At 47.1% G+C, this 14,733-nt stretch overlaps 2 protein-coding genes across 2 annotated transcripts; one reads left to right on the top strand and one right to left on the bottom strand.

Moving 5' to 3' along the window:
- The first annotated feature begins 4,476 nt into the window (after positions 1-4,476).
- LOC124692691 (uncharacterized membrane protein At3g27390-like) lies at positions 4,477-11,475 on the top strand. The gene is made up of 10 exons (XM_047226119.1): positions 4,477-5,154; positions 8,470-8,578; positions 8,691-8,883; positions 9,207-9,343; positions 9,497-9,785; positions 9,908-10,014; positions 10,096-10,240; positions 10,353-10,551; positions 10,641-10,881; positions 10,962-11,475. Exons 1-10 carry the CDS (start codon positions 5,061-5,063, stop codon positions 11,227-11,229), a joined length of 1,782 nt encoding a protein of 593 aa, XP_047082075.1. The 5' UTR covers positions 4,477-5,060; the 3' UTR covers positions 11,230-11,475.
- Positions 11,476-11,743: 268 nt separating this feature from the next.
- LOC124692690 (very-long-chain 3-oxoacyl-CoA reductase 1) lies at positions 11,744-13,903 on the bottom strand. Its single transcript, XM_047226117.1, has 3 exons — positions 13,237-13,903; positions 12,761-12,830; positions 11,744-12,251 (listed from the first exon to the last, which is right to left on the bottom strand). The coding sequence occupies exons 1-3, from the start codon at positions 13,884-13,886 to the stop codon at positions 11,994-11,996; spliced, it is 978 nt and encodes a 325-aa protein (XP_047082073.1). The 5' UTR covers positions 13,887-13,903; the 3' UTR covers positions 11,744-11,993.
- Between the last annotated feature and the right edge of the window lie 830 nt (positions 13,904-14,733).

Consider the following 14,733-nt stretch of genomic DNA (forward strand, 5'->3'; position numbering starts at 1 on the left):
GAGTTGCTTTATTTGGATTTTATATGGCTTGTGCTCATTTGCTTTGATTTCTCAAGAACCATTTGCTACTTCCAATAATTCGTGTATGGATGTGTATGGACGACTATTATGTGTGCTACTCTATGTTAGGATGATTATGTGTGCTATGCTTATATATCTTGATATGCACATCTCCATACCATGCTTGTTTCCTAAAGATATTGGGGGAGCTTCTCATGTTCCACAAATGGTGCACTTTGCATTCAAACGCAAATTCTCCAAGTGCACACATTATGGGGGAGCTGTCGTAATATCTTATATGGAATCAAGGTTTCGAGCTTATCATAATATCTATTTGTGACTCTAGCTCGGTTTGTCATCGTATACCAAAAAGGGGAGATTGTAAGGGTATTTTACCCTTATCCATTATTTTGGTAACAATGACACCGTGCTAGAGTACTTGGCCTAATATGTTTATAAGGATAATCTCGGGTGTTAGGCAAAGAGGCATAAATGGTGTATCAAATGAACAAGAAGGCTAAAGGAGACCCCCACTTCAACAACAATCGAAAAGGGGTCTACAACAGAAATCCGGTCTGCCGCCCGGTCCAACCGGCCCAGCAACCGGCCAGTCCGGCGTGCTGCTCGGTCAACCGGTCGCCAACCGGGGCGATTCCGGCGCACGGCCCGGTCGTCCGGTTGCCAACCGGGCTCCACACGAGGACATAGCAGATCCGGTTGCCGACCGGTCAGCCGGCCTACAGACCGGCGAGTCCGGCATGCGGCCCGGTCGACCGGTCGCCAACCGGGCACCAACCGGCCGCCAACCGGAGGAGCTCCAGGACGACGCAAAGGGAATCCGGTCGCTGGTCCGGTCCGACCGGCCTCACCACCGGGCTGTCCGGTCTGTGGTCCGGTCAACCGGGTTTGTCGAGAGAAAAGCTGAGGTGGCAAGTGACCAACGGCCATATTTCGAAGAACACTATAAATAGGCCTTCTCCTACCTCTGAACAGGTTAGGCACTACACTACAAGCTGTTCTTGAGCTCTCTCTCTCTTACTCCATTGCTAGAAACACCAAAAGCCTCGGATCTACCTCCTCCTCCACCCAAACTCAAATCCCTCCGGGGAATCGTTAGAGGAGGACCTGATCTACTGTTCTACCAAGCCAAATCTCATTCCCCCTTGTATTCATCGAGAAGCTTTCTTCCTAGGGTTCCTTGAAAACCCTAGGTGGGCAAGAGGAGTCCGGAAGCATCCGGGCTGTGGATTTGCTCCGGGCAAGATTGTGAAGGTTTGGAGGCTACCTCAAAGTCTACCACAAGTGAGTGAGCTATTCCTTCGTGGGATAGGCTCCGGAGAATAGGGTGAGCCTTCGTGGCGTGGGGAATCCTTCGTGGGACCTCCACCCCTCCAAACGTGACGTACCTTGTTGCAAAGCAAGGGAACACGGGAATACATCTTCGTCTCCGCGTGCTATTGGTTATCTCTAACCGAACTCCTTACTTGTGATTTAATCGCTCGTGAGAGCCTTCGTGCTCGAGTTAGTTGTATCCTCATATAGGTTGCTTCACCTAGTTTGCATTAGGCTCACCTTTATATTCCGCAAAGCCTAATATTGCAAAGAAAGAATTAAAACTTGTAGAAACCTATTCACCCCCCCCTCTAGGTTTACCATCTCTATACTTTCAAATTTTCATCAATATTAAGTTATCAATCATGTTTTTAATGCCACCACACCTTTATGAGAGAGTAGACAAGTGAAGCCATGAACCCCGGTCCATTTTTTATCACAAGAAACAACTTTTACTTGCTTTTATTTGACTCCATTTTTGGAATTACTTAATTTCAAAAACACAAAAATATTTTTACTTCTTTCAACTACAACAAAAAATCCAAAAACATATTTATTTATTATCAGGCCACGTCGGCATCAAAATGAAATTAGGAAATTTGACTGGACGCGGTTTTTAGCACCGACGCTCTCATAGCCCTTTAGAGGGTTTTTAGGGGGCCGAGTGGCCAAGTGGAGATGCTCTAATAGACATGATTTGCAGTGCTACCAAGATGTGTAAACATGCCCCCAAGGCCTAACACATGTGTTCAGTCGACCCATTCTCCAACCAAGCTTAGCTGCAATCGACCTAGCCACTGTTCGAATTAACCAGCCCAATAAGGGCCTAGGTCTACCATGATAGTGCATCTTTTCACTGACTAAATTCTGCCAGTATTATATCCGTGGAATTTGTGCCGCATCTTATTATCAAATATCGCACTTTTGAGTTTTTCAAAAATGTAAAATAAAATCGTTGACATGGGTTATATTGTATCTTGTCCACATATAAAATTTCGTTCCAAAATATAATCATATGTAACATGTGGAAAAAAGAAAAAACCAAAGTTAATAGTATTCCATAACTATTCACAAACCATTCGTCTTTTTTATGCACGCCAGAATTTTTCTACGAAACTTCGTGGATGCATAATGCACAACATAATATATCTCCTAGATTTTTTTCCTATTTCTTTTAAAAGTTCAACATCTGTTAATGGGATGCGGGTGCAACTAGTTGTAAATGAGAGTTTCCCAATATTTCAACTTATGATGCTATTTACAAGATATTATTATTTGCAGAAAAAACTAATCACTCACCGATTCTCCTTTTCTTTTTGCGAAAAGTAGTAACAATTTTTTTTGCCAAATATAACTCAATGCTCAGAAATACGTATGTACGCCCTTCTCTATAAACACATACGCATGCTATTCTATAAGCACCTCCGGAAGACTGAGTTCAATAAACTGATATGACGGATCTTGAGATTGACGAAGTCCTGAGGTTTAGTACCCTACTAACCATCTAAGAGCATCTCTAGCGGAGCCCGTAAACTGGGCAAACCGGAAAATAAACGTCGGTTTACGGGTTTGGTTCGAAAATCGACGCAGATCAGTTACTGTAAACGGGATGAAACCGAAAAAAAGATTCAGGCCGAGCCCGAAAACCAAACTCTGCCCCCTATTTGTAGAGGCCGGAAAGTCGAACCGAAGGCAAACCTATATTCCCAGTGGCGTTTTGGCGGGCTGAAACTTCAGCTCCAAACAATGCAGTTCCGCCGGAGGACTCCCGAAATACGACCAAAATTAGGCAAAATCCGGCCGGAGGACAACCAAATTTTGGCGGGGCCTTGCGTTGCGAGCTCAAGGAAGAGAGAGCGGACAGCCGGCCGGCCACGAGTTCGTCGGGCAGGGCCGAGGCGGCCCTGGAGGCGTCCGTGACGAGGCGGGGCGGGGTTGAGCTCGCCGGGGTAGGGTCGGGCGGGGCCGCGGGCGAGGCGGAGAGCGGGGGCTGGGCGGCGCGGCCGGCGCGGGCGTGGTGGCGCGGAGCCCAGGCGGGGCGTGGCGACGCGGGGCGCGGCCGAGGCGGGCGTGGCGCGGCGGCACAACGCGAGGCCGGGCGGCGCGCGGCCGGCGCGGCGCGAGACGGGGTAGAGGCAGGGCGGCGCGAGACAGGGGTAGGGTCAGGGCGGTGCACGGGGCGGGGGAGGGGCGGGGCGGGGGAGCGGCGGGGCTGGCGCAGGGCGGCGCGGCCGGGGACTGAGCGGGGCGGCACGGCCAGGGCGGGACGGAGCAGAGCCGCATGGGAAATTTGAGAGGAAGAAGAAGATGTGAGGGAAAAAGAAAAAAAAAAGATAGGTCTAGTGGCATCTTTTAGAATATGTTTTTTTACAGTTTGATTGTACGCGTTCTAATCTGCGCCGACACTTTTCGATATGTAAACACGAGTTCAGTGGTCGAACTCGCGTTTTACAGTTTGCACGTTTACAAACTCTGATAGAGATGCTCTAACCACGGATTGGTTTTAAGCAGTGACAATTACACACATCCAAATAGGTGGTAAAGTTGTCTACCTCCGGTATGGGGATGACGCACCAAAAAAGGGAGCCATACAACGTTGTACCGGTTGGACCGCAGCTAACACCTATTTGTAGTACACATGGGCAAAACTTGGGCCGGGCCGGGTTTCGGGCTAAGCCCAAAAAAGCCCAAAGCTAAAATGTCAAGCCCGAACCCAGCCCGGCCTGATCGTCGGGCCTATAAATCGAGCCCAAATCCGATCCGAATTGGCAAAAGTCTGGCCCGATCCGACAAGCCCGGCCTGAACCTTGCCTAAATCGCAGAAATTGCAAGCCCGAGCCCGCCCGGCCGACATTCAGGCTGAAAAATCAAGCCCGAACCCAGCCCAAAGTGCAAACCCGACCCAGGATTTTCGGGCCGGGTCGTCCGGGCCAAGCTGCCCATGCCCAGCTGTAATTTGTAGTATGTACCATATCTCGACCAAATTTATGTTCGAACACCAAAATCAACGTTAGGCGAGAACTTCGGTTTTGGGATTCAAATGAAGCATCCTTTCAATCGAGTGCGAACTAAGAAATCTGAATTCTGACCATTGACCCCAATCCATGTGTTTGTGCCAGAACGACGCATCTGTCTCTGGCCATTCGTTGTCCCGTCCCTTTCCCCACAACCCTTCCTCCCCCTGCTGCAGGCAGCAATCAATCGCGCAAGAAAACTCTGCTAAGCTCTGCTCCAGTTGCCTCCCTCCCAGTTCCTTGGCATCAGATTCTCTCGAGCCGCAGCAGTGACAGCGAACAGCGGCTGCTAATAATAAGCCAGCTCCACTTTGTTCCCCTCGATTTATTGCCACTTACTTTTCTAGCTTCCCTTTTCGTGCCGGTTCTTGTTTACTCATCAGTTAACCGCCCATGCCCGCTCCCAATCCTGAAGCCGCCGGCTATCGCCAAACTCCAACCACCAACAGCGGTCAGCAGGGACCCCACTTTCTCCTGCCCATCTTGGCGCCTCCTGAGGCGCCGCTTCCAGTTCTCCAACCTCTGCTTCGGGATTGTTTCTTCATGGGCTCTTGAGAATTCTTCCTGGAAGCAAGCTCAGTTTAATCATTGTCTCGTTCTTGTTTCTTGCCAAGCTGGTGGGGTTGGATAACTTTGATTGGTTCTTTCTCAAGGAAACAAACTTTTCCCATAAGAAAGGGAATTGAGCTAGGCCTTGGGTTGACCGAGGCTGTCATGGAGCCGGCAACTGGGTTCCGGGCCTCTGCCTGGAGCTGTTTCAAGTTCTTGCCATTCTTCTGTGGCCTTCTTCTCCTGGGGATCATCAAAGGTGAGCACTGCGCCTGCTCTACTAAGGGTTCGCTTTGCTTGGTTGCTCCTCTTTGCTGTCCTAGGAAAGTATGAACCGGAATTGCATTGGATGATGTTTTTTTATGAAGAATGGTAGACTAAAGAGATATTTGTGGGAAGCTATTTGCATTTCATTCCGTCATGTGGTTGCTTGCTTCTGTTGATCACCCTGTTCTATGGATGCTTTGTTTCCTTTACTTTCTCCGAGCATCCGTAAATTTCACAAAAGAAGATCTAAATCTGGAAGTGAGTTACTTGGTGTGTAGATACCATGTTTAGTAACGACCCTATGTGCTACTTTTAGTTTGAACCCAGCAATAGTTCATATCAGCGGGGTAACCATATATTCTGAAATGGCTGTTACATTATTCCAAGGTTTTTTGTACAAGATAATGAGTTTTTTTTGTGAATCATTAATAATTGGTGTATAGAATTCATCCTTAGTAACGACCCTACGTAGTAGTTTTAGTTTGGAACAATGATGAAACCAATACGATTCATACTAGCCGGGTAGGCATATTTAGTTTCAGCTGAGCATAGTTAGATAGGCAACGTATGTACAGGTACATGTATTTAGAGCATCTCCAGCAGACGCGCTATATCGCGGCGCGCTAAAACCAAGAATCCGCGCGCGGTAAACAGATATCGCGCGCTGTGACGTTTTTTCCTCCGCCGGACGCGCCATTTTGCAGCGCGCGTTGGCGCGGTAAAATAGCACCTCCGCCGGACGCGCCATTTTGCAGCGCGCGGACGCGGCGCAAACAGCAAACACACACAAATATGCATCCAAGAAGATCAAACAATATATAAAAATTCATAAATATATTGTACCATCCAAATACAATACATTGTTCACAACAATACTTCACACCAAATACAACACATACAACAATACAACATGGTTTTGAGACAATACAACACATAATTTTCAAACAAATACAACAAATATGGAACTATTGTTGTCCATTCCAATTCCACCATTCTTCCATGAGATCTTTTGAAGATCATCATGTGTGTCGTTGCACCGAATGGCATGGTATGAGGCAATGAATTGGGCAATCCTATGTGCGGACCTCGTCACTTGCACGGGAACCCCCATCAAGTCGTAGTGGGTATGATCCACATCTTTTCCGCGATCATCCTCTATAATCATGTTGTGCATGATTACACACGCGGTCATGATATACCAAAGGCATTCTTGATCCCAAAATCTAGCCGGTCCTCTAACTATGGCAAATTGGGCTTGCAAAATCCCAAATGCTCTCTCTACATCTTTCCTAGCCGCCGCTTGTGCATTGTGGAATTGAGTTTGCTTTTTACCTCTTGGTTGAATAATTGGCTTCACAAATGTTTGCCACCTTGGGTATATGCCGTCGGCGAGGAAGTAGCCATAGTTGTACTTGCGGCCATTTGCTTCAAACTCCACCAATGGACCTTCCCGCATTGCAAGTCTTGTCATTAGTGGTGACCGTTGAAGAACATTGATGTCATTGCAAGATCCGGGCATTCCAAAGAAAGCATGCCATATCCAAGTCTCTTGGTCGGCCACCGCTTCAAGTACTATGGTGGCATCCTTCTTGTAGCCTTTGAATTGTCCATGCCATGCCGCTGGACAATTCTTCCAACTCCAATGCATACAATCAATGGAACCAAGCATACCGGGAAATCCCCGGTTGGCGTTGATCTCCAAAAGCCTTGCCGTGTCTTGAGCATTGGGGGCTCTCAAGTATGTGGAGCCAAAGACATTGACAATTGCAACGACAAAGCGCTTCACACACAAGATAGAAGTGCTCTCTCCCATGGCCAAATGATCATCAATAAGATCTGCCGGTATACCATATGCCAACATACGCAAGGCGGCGGTCACCTTTTGATATGTGCTATGGCCAAGTTCTCCGGCGGCATTCCTCCTTTGCTCAAAGAAGCGATCATATTTGGTGACCTCCGCCGCAATGTGCTTGAACAAGTTGAGACTCATCCGGAAACGCCGCCGAAAATAGCTTTCGGGGAATATCGGATTCTCATTGAAATACGACCGCATCAATTTCTCATGCCCTTCAATCCTTTCTCTCCACAACTTCTGTCTACCAAACACCGATCCACCAAATTTTGGCCTCTTAACGGCGCGGTATGCTAATAGTATCGATATGTTCTCCTCTTCTTCTTGGTCGAACTCGTCATCCGATGAATCATATGAGGAACTCTACAAACATATGTATCATATTAATTCACTATAAACTATTGTAGCTACTTGACGAGTAGAGGCCGGCCGGCGGAGGTTCATACCTTGCGAGCAAATGGGCGAGCACCATGGGCGCGCCAAGTTGCAAGCAAGCTGCTCGAGGACGACGAGGACGACATGTCGGCGCCTGCGTGGAGGAGAACGCGACGGCGGCGCGAGGGGGCGGCGGAGAAGGACCGCCGGCTGCAACTCGTCGCCGACGGCCGCGCGAGCGACACAGGCGCGGCGGAGCGTCCGCCGCTGCCGAGGAGGAGGTGCGGGCGACGCGGATCTACGACGCGGCGGCGCGCAGAAGCGGGGCGGCGGCGGAGTCGACCGGCGGCGGCTGGATTTCGCGCCGGCGGTAGGTGGGGAAATGAGGGCGCGGGCGCGGGGAGGAAATTTCCAGCCGTTGGCTTTTCGCGCTTGGACGAGCGATGCCGCGCGTCGTAGCCAACGCGCCGGATATGCCGCTCCGGATTGTGCAAAAGCCGCGCGCCCTAAAAAATTTACAGCGCCGCGCCGTTTACCGCGCCTGCTGGAGCGCCTGATTCTGTCCCGCGCGCGCTATATCGGACGTTTTTATGCCGCGCGGCCTATATAGCGCGTCTGTTGGAGATGCTCTAGGATTGGGCCCCCAGATTTTTAGGGCCCTGGGCGGCCGCACACCCTGCCCACCCACTAGGGCCGGCCCTGCATATTTTCTGAAACGAAACATGGGCTGGCTGGATTCACATGTCTTTATATAAGGTAATAGTTTTATTTCTTTTTTTGGAAATAATCGTTAACATTTTGAACTCGAAGCCGTTTTGCCTGCTTCAGCTTTTGTATGTATGGATTTATTCATCTCAGAACTGTGTGTGGGATGTAGACTGGTTGCTACTGGTCATTGCATCTGGGAATTCAAGTGGTATAGAAGGGAATACATGTAATTGTGGTATTCAAAGTAAATGACCGCAAGGGTGATATGAATCTTTCAATTCTATAAATCAAAGTGGGCATCTCGCTGAACGCCTATTTAGTTTCACAGTCTGATTTGCATTCCTCTGTTCTTGTTAATTTTTTCCATCACAGCTGTTCTGTTTGGTCCATGGGCATGTCTTATCATGGCGGTCGGAATTTCGGCACTCGTTCTGGGATTATGGCCTGTGCATGTGATTTGGACATACTACTGCATCATCAGGTAGCGTTCACGGTTTTGCACGAATCTATCTGCAAAGAACATCTCAAGTAATGAATCTATGTACTTAGATGTGATGAGTTGCTGACCAGTAATCACCTTTTTATGAAGGCAGAACCAAGCTGGTGGGACCTGTTGTAAAGCTTCTGCTTCTTATCTCTGCATCTGGGATTTTAGTCTTGTGGCTGATTGTTGGCATCGTCGGAAGTGTACTTGCTGGATTAGCCTATGGCTTTCTAGCACCAGTAATGGCCACATTTGATGCAGTCGGCGAAGGAAAAGAAAGGCCACTCGTTCATTGTTTTGTGGTATATTTATGATTTCATTTTGTAATCTCCTACTTTGAAATTGTGCTATTTAAACCCCTTCACTTTGTTTTCAAAATATAGTGCATTTTGTGTCTAAATCCATTCGGTGACCAACAATTAATCCAATAATGTGTGTTATGTTAATGAAAATTAGTACCATGGGATTATATTCAAAAGCACTTTCTTATAATTCCGATTTTACTATCAGAAAATATTGGACAAGAAATTTACGTTTCAAGTTCAAAAGTGGATGGTCATAATTCGCCCTACGTACAAGAACAAGGGATCACTTGTTTTACATGACTAACTACATGGAAATGCAGGATGGAACGTGGACCACTATCACGGGAGGTTGTACAGTAGTCAGGGATCTGAAAGACATGCTATTGGATTCATATTTCTCATTTATGGATGATCTACGTTTTCATGAACCTCCTGGTGGAAAGCCATTTGAGATAAGGTATGCTTTCTTCTTCTTTAGCTATTTCTCTTCTTGCAAGAAGGTTGAAAGTTTCTGTGTGTTAGCTTTTCCATCTTATACCATATGTTGATCCGTTTTCTTCTTGAAGAATTATGTATAGCAAAATCAAATATTTAACTCTGCATTTTCCAGAGTGCTTGACATTCCTGGTGCAGTATTTGCTGGCGCATTTGGACTCTTAGTGGATGGAATAATGTTCACATTAATAGCCGTCTACAAGTTTCCTGTGATGCTTTTCAAAGGATGGAAGCGATTGATTGAAGATCTGGTTGGCAGAGAAGGACCTTTTCTGGAGACAGTTTGTGTGCCATTCGCTGGTCTGGCTATTCTTCTCTGGCCATTTGCTGTTTTCGGAGCCTTCCTAGCCTCCATCATCTCCAGTGTTCCCCTAGGTGTATATGCTGCCATTGTGGTTTATCAGGTATATACAAGAATTATTGATCTTAAAAATACATTTTTACTTCTTACACCAAGTGTTAGCTGAATTAATTTATCAGCAGTGAAGTCGTGAAGCTTACTCCTACAGTCTTGTTGATGTGGCAGGAATCATCGCTTTTCATGGGACTGTCTTATGCAATATCATCAGTATCCATCTTCGATGAGTATACAAATGATGTACTTGACATGGCACCAGGATCTTGCTTTCCTAGGTACAAATAATGCATTCCATATTTCAGTATCGTCCTTGCGTTGCCCCTGATTAAATAAGTTAACTGAAAAATCGTGCCTAGGTTTCACTATCGGAAAAATCAAGCTTCCGCAGAAAGTGGTCATCTATCAAGGCCTGCCTCATTCAAGGACAAGCAAGATGGGAGGAAAGCTCCAATTCGTGTTACGTCATTTAAGAGTAGCTTTGAAGAGTTCAATCCATTTAAGGTGACTGGCTTTGGAGATTTTGGTACACTGCGTTCACCGCATAATATTTTGCGGTTTATCATGTATTCAATACCTTAATTTTTGAAGTTTAATAATTTATATTGTTGTGTAGGCGCTAGATCAACTATTCGAAGATTGTAAGCACCGTGGTGTGGCTCTGGTTGCTGAAGGAGTGATAACACAGGAAGATATTGAAGAAACAAAGTCAGGCAAAGTTGGCAGCGGAGTAATTAATGTTGGTTTGCCAGCATATGTTATTCTTAATGCACTCCTACGGTCTGCGAAGGCAAACTCTGATGGCCTACTTCTAAGTGAGTAATAACAATGGTTTTCTGCAATAAAGAATCAAGAGGCATTACGGCTTAGCTTGACTTGCCTTGTGACCTTGTGAAATATGCAGGAGATGGCTGTGAAATAACATCTGACAACAGGCCTAAGAATGCAATATTTGATTGGTTCTTCGACCCTCTGATGGTCATCAAAGATCAAATCAAAGCCGATAATTTCACAGAAGAGGAGGAAGTGTACCTTCAAAAACGTGTGTTGTTGATCAGCGACCCAAAGCGCCTCAAGGCAACTCTTCCACATTTGCCATCCCTGAATGAGCGAAAACAAGCAGAAATAGACGCATTTGCCCGGAGGTACATCTGTCCACCACTCTCCCTATTTGCAAAAGGACTATCACACTTCTTTTCTGATCCATTTGATCCTCCTATACAAGATTGCAAGGGATCACAAAGTCAATACTAAGGTACCCAACATCCAAGCGCCGTTTCGACGACCTTGTCAAAGCACTTTCAGAGGAGCACGAGAGGGCGATGGGTGGCAGCCGATCTGTCAGTAGTGGATCGCAGTTCCAGAGGCTGAGGAGCGGCGTAGTTAGAATGCTTAGCCAGAGATCAATGGGGAGAGCAACAAGCGTCCGAGGCAATGATCAAGAGGCACAACTTACGAACAATGCCCATGCAGCATATTCAGAAGAGCAGTGAAGACTGAAGAGAAGATCTCCATTGTCCATATGTGTTTCCTGAGCGAGCTATTTTCACTAACTTTGTACAGAGAGTTGACACTGATACATGAGCAGTATGTTGCAAACTTGCAAAAGTCAGTATGTCTCTGGAGAAAAAAGTGAGATATACATTTTGCTGTGATTATAGGATGTGTTGTGTTGTGCCTTCACAGTTCACATAGATATTGTGCGAAATAATTTGTGAAGAGAAATATTTTGCCATATTCTTTCTCATGTCCCACGTCTCAGGGGAGGAATTCTATGCTACTACAAGGTACCTGGCTAATTACAAACTTGAAGCTGCACGGATAAAGACTTGAAGAACCAGATGGGAGAAGAAACTAAAGGATGTCCAGATGGCTCAAAGCGTAGGTGTAACCTGGATACCCATTGTTTCTTCTAGATCAAATTTGCAAGAACGGAACGGAATCCCATCTTGGAAGGAAATCATAATGTGCAAAACAACCAGCTAAACAGATACGAATGCAAAATAATTATTGAAGCCAATACACGACTTAGTTAATTTCATTTCCACCTTGAGTGCAGCTAGTGTTACATTCGGGAAATGAACGATTACAGATTTGTTCTTTGTAACCATGGAAGGAACAACAACAGCAGTTTCAACCTAGCGTACTGGGAGGGTAATGAAACTAAAATGCCGACAACAGAGCTAGAAGTACTGGTCCATATTACACGTGACTGAAGGAATATGCAAATCTCAACAATGAACAAGCGTCTGAATCATCACTGCGCTTTCTTCATGGCATCTTTAGCCTGCCCCTTCTTGCGGATCTTGATGCACATACTGAGGCGCATACTGTCGACAAGTGACTCTGGTAGAAGGGAGATAAAGAACCACACAACAGAGTGTGGCCAGTACGGTGTGCTCCTCGGCTCATAGCCAATGTGGCGAATTGCAGCACGAGCATAGGTGTCAGCAGATGGCACAAGGAAGGAAGATTTCCTGATTGATGCCATCTTTGTTGCCACATACAAGGGCACCTGAATAGACCACAGGAGTTAGAGCTTCATACGGAAGACAAAACATGAGATAATCTCTAAACAAACATGCAGGAGAAACAATTCAGTTGATTGGCTTTCCATAGACTTTCAAAATCCTCCAGGGGAAAATACGTAGTACGTGCTAACAGCATAATGATACTGATATACAACTCATTTATTTGGTGTATCTATCTACATGTTGCTTTGAGAAAGGACGGAGCACTTTCGTTTACAGGACCGAATTTCGAACAATAAACAAACGGAGGAAAAGGCATATATGGATTGATAAAATGAATGCACGAACTTAAGTTGAAGATGAGAAAATGACAATTTCATACTGACAGAACCTTTGTCTGAGTATCAGTCGCATCTAGATATGTAACACTCAGATATATCCGTAGCGGTCAGCAAATTTAGAACTAGACAACCAAGCTATTTTTTGGTGACAAACAGTAATTCATTTGAATGCGACATAGAGCCATCTAAGAGAAAGGGAGATTAGTGGTTACCTGGCATTGGACATCAATCCCCTTGCCCTTGTACTCGACGTAGAGGCATCTTGAGAACTGGTCGACGTACCTGAAGAAGAGGAAAACAAATTAGTAACCTCTCTGCTGTCAATGTAATCACAATTTCTGAGTGAATCTCTGTATGCATCCAAATTCACAATCGAGTATATAGATTTTCGCCACAGATCTGCAGATGCTAAAGGCATATGAAGCAAAACAATCCTAATTTTGTGGTACAGCGTCAGTTACCAACTGCTTGTATATACAAATCGGAGATGAGTATGATGACAGTGGAACTAACAAGTCACACCGAAAGCGCTTCCTGTGATTCCCTACCCCAATCCTTCCTAGAATAGTACCGGATGACAGCAAACATTTTGCTAAATCAAGTAGTATCTCAAATTGAGTAGGTAAAGTGGCATACTATGCTCACAGGGAGGCAGTAATTTCGAGAAGAAACGTGCGAGAGAACTTACGCTTTGGTGGCTGCATAGACGGAGTAGAGCGGATCGGATGGCACAACAGAGGCAGCCCCGGAGCCGATGTTGACGATAGCGCCTCGCTTCCTTTCGACCATGCCCGGGAGCACGGCGTGTGTGATCCGCGTGACGGCCTCGACGTTGACCTGGATGAGTGCCCGCATGAGCTCCTGGTCCACCTCGTGGAAGTAGCGGGCGTACGGGTAGGAGAGTCCGGCGTTGTTGACGAGCACGCCGACGTCGAGCCCCCTGATGCTCTCCTTGAGCGCGTCGACCCCGGCGGCGAGCCCCTCGTAGGCGAAGTCGAGGACGAAGGTGCGGACCTCGGCCTTGGGGTGCTTGGCCCTGATCTCGTCGGAGACCGCGGCGAGCTTGTCCGGGCTGCGGCCGACGAGCACGAGGCTGAGGCCGGAGGCGGCGAGGCGGAAGGCGATGGCGCGGCCGATGCCGTCGGTGCCGCCGGTGACGACGGCCCAGGGCCCGTAGCGGCGGCGCAGGGGCTTGCCTGGGCGGAGGAAGAAGGCGTAGACCCAGAGCGCGAGGCGCAGGGCGGCGCGGAGGGCGACGAGGAGGCCGACGGCCGCGAGGGCCAGCGCCCACCACGGCTGCGCGCGGAGGAACTCGACGTGGGCGCACGTGCCGGCCATGGTGTGCTCGCTGGGTTGGGGAGGAGTTGCCGATGCGGTGCGGTGCGGAGCGGGGAGAGAGTTTATAGCAGCGGAGTGGGGCGGCTGGATCTTGATGGAGTTGGTGGAGCCGGTGCAGCGGTCGAACGCCCATCCATAAAACGAAAACAGTTGCACGTCGCGTCCGACCCCAACCAGAAGCCAACATTCGTTTTCGCAATTCAATTCAATTTTAATTCGAACCGATATCAAATGAATTTCAGTCAAAAGTAATACTACCTCCTCTTTTTTCGAGGAAAAAGTACTTTATTAAGCAGGAAGGATTATAAGATGATCATGGTCTAGCACCTCAAGGACATCTTCAGGCACAGAACCTAGATGTTGATGTACGCGTTTTGCCCTCGCAAAGCTTGCCATGCAGCGGCTAACCCTAAGTTGCGATCGCTCCATTTTTACAAATTTAAACAATTATCACGACTAGATAAGTTCTTGATCTTAGAAATCAAATGTAGAAGAGCAGATCTATTACGCGTCGACAAACCAATAACTTCCACAAAGACAATCAGTTTCAACTATAATAGGCAAAGCAAAAGTTCTAAACCTTCCATGCATGCACGTAGCTCAACTTCTATAGGAGATACACAGTCATCCAGGAATCGGCATGTAGTAAATACCGGCCTTCCTTCTTCATCACGCGGGGCAATACTTGTACCGGCGAATGATCAGCCAAACGATAAGATTCCTCATAGAGAGCTTCATCCATCCAATTGGCGGTCTAGTCTAGGTTTTAACTTGACCTTTTTTTTTTCTTTTGACGAGGGACATGTAGGGTCCCAACATCCACAACTGGTTGCTTACTCTTGATCAC

This window comes from Lolium rigidum, chromosome 2, assembly GCF_022539505.1.
Source record: "Lolium rigidum isolate FL_2022 chromosome 2, APGP_CSIRO_Lrig_0.1, whole genome shotgun sequence".
Lineage (NCBI taxonomy): Eukaryota > Viridiplantae > Streptophyta > Magnoliopsida > Poales > Poaceae > Lolium > Lolium rigidum.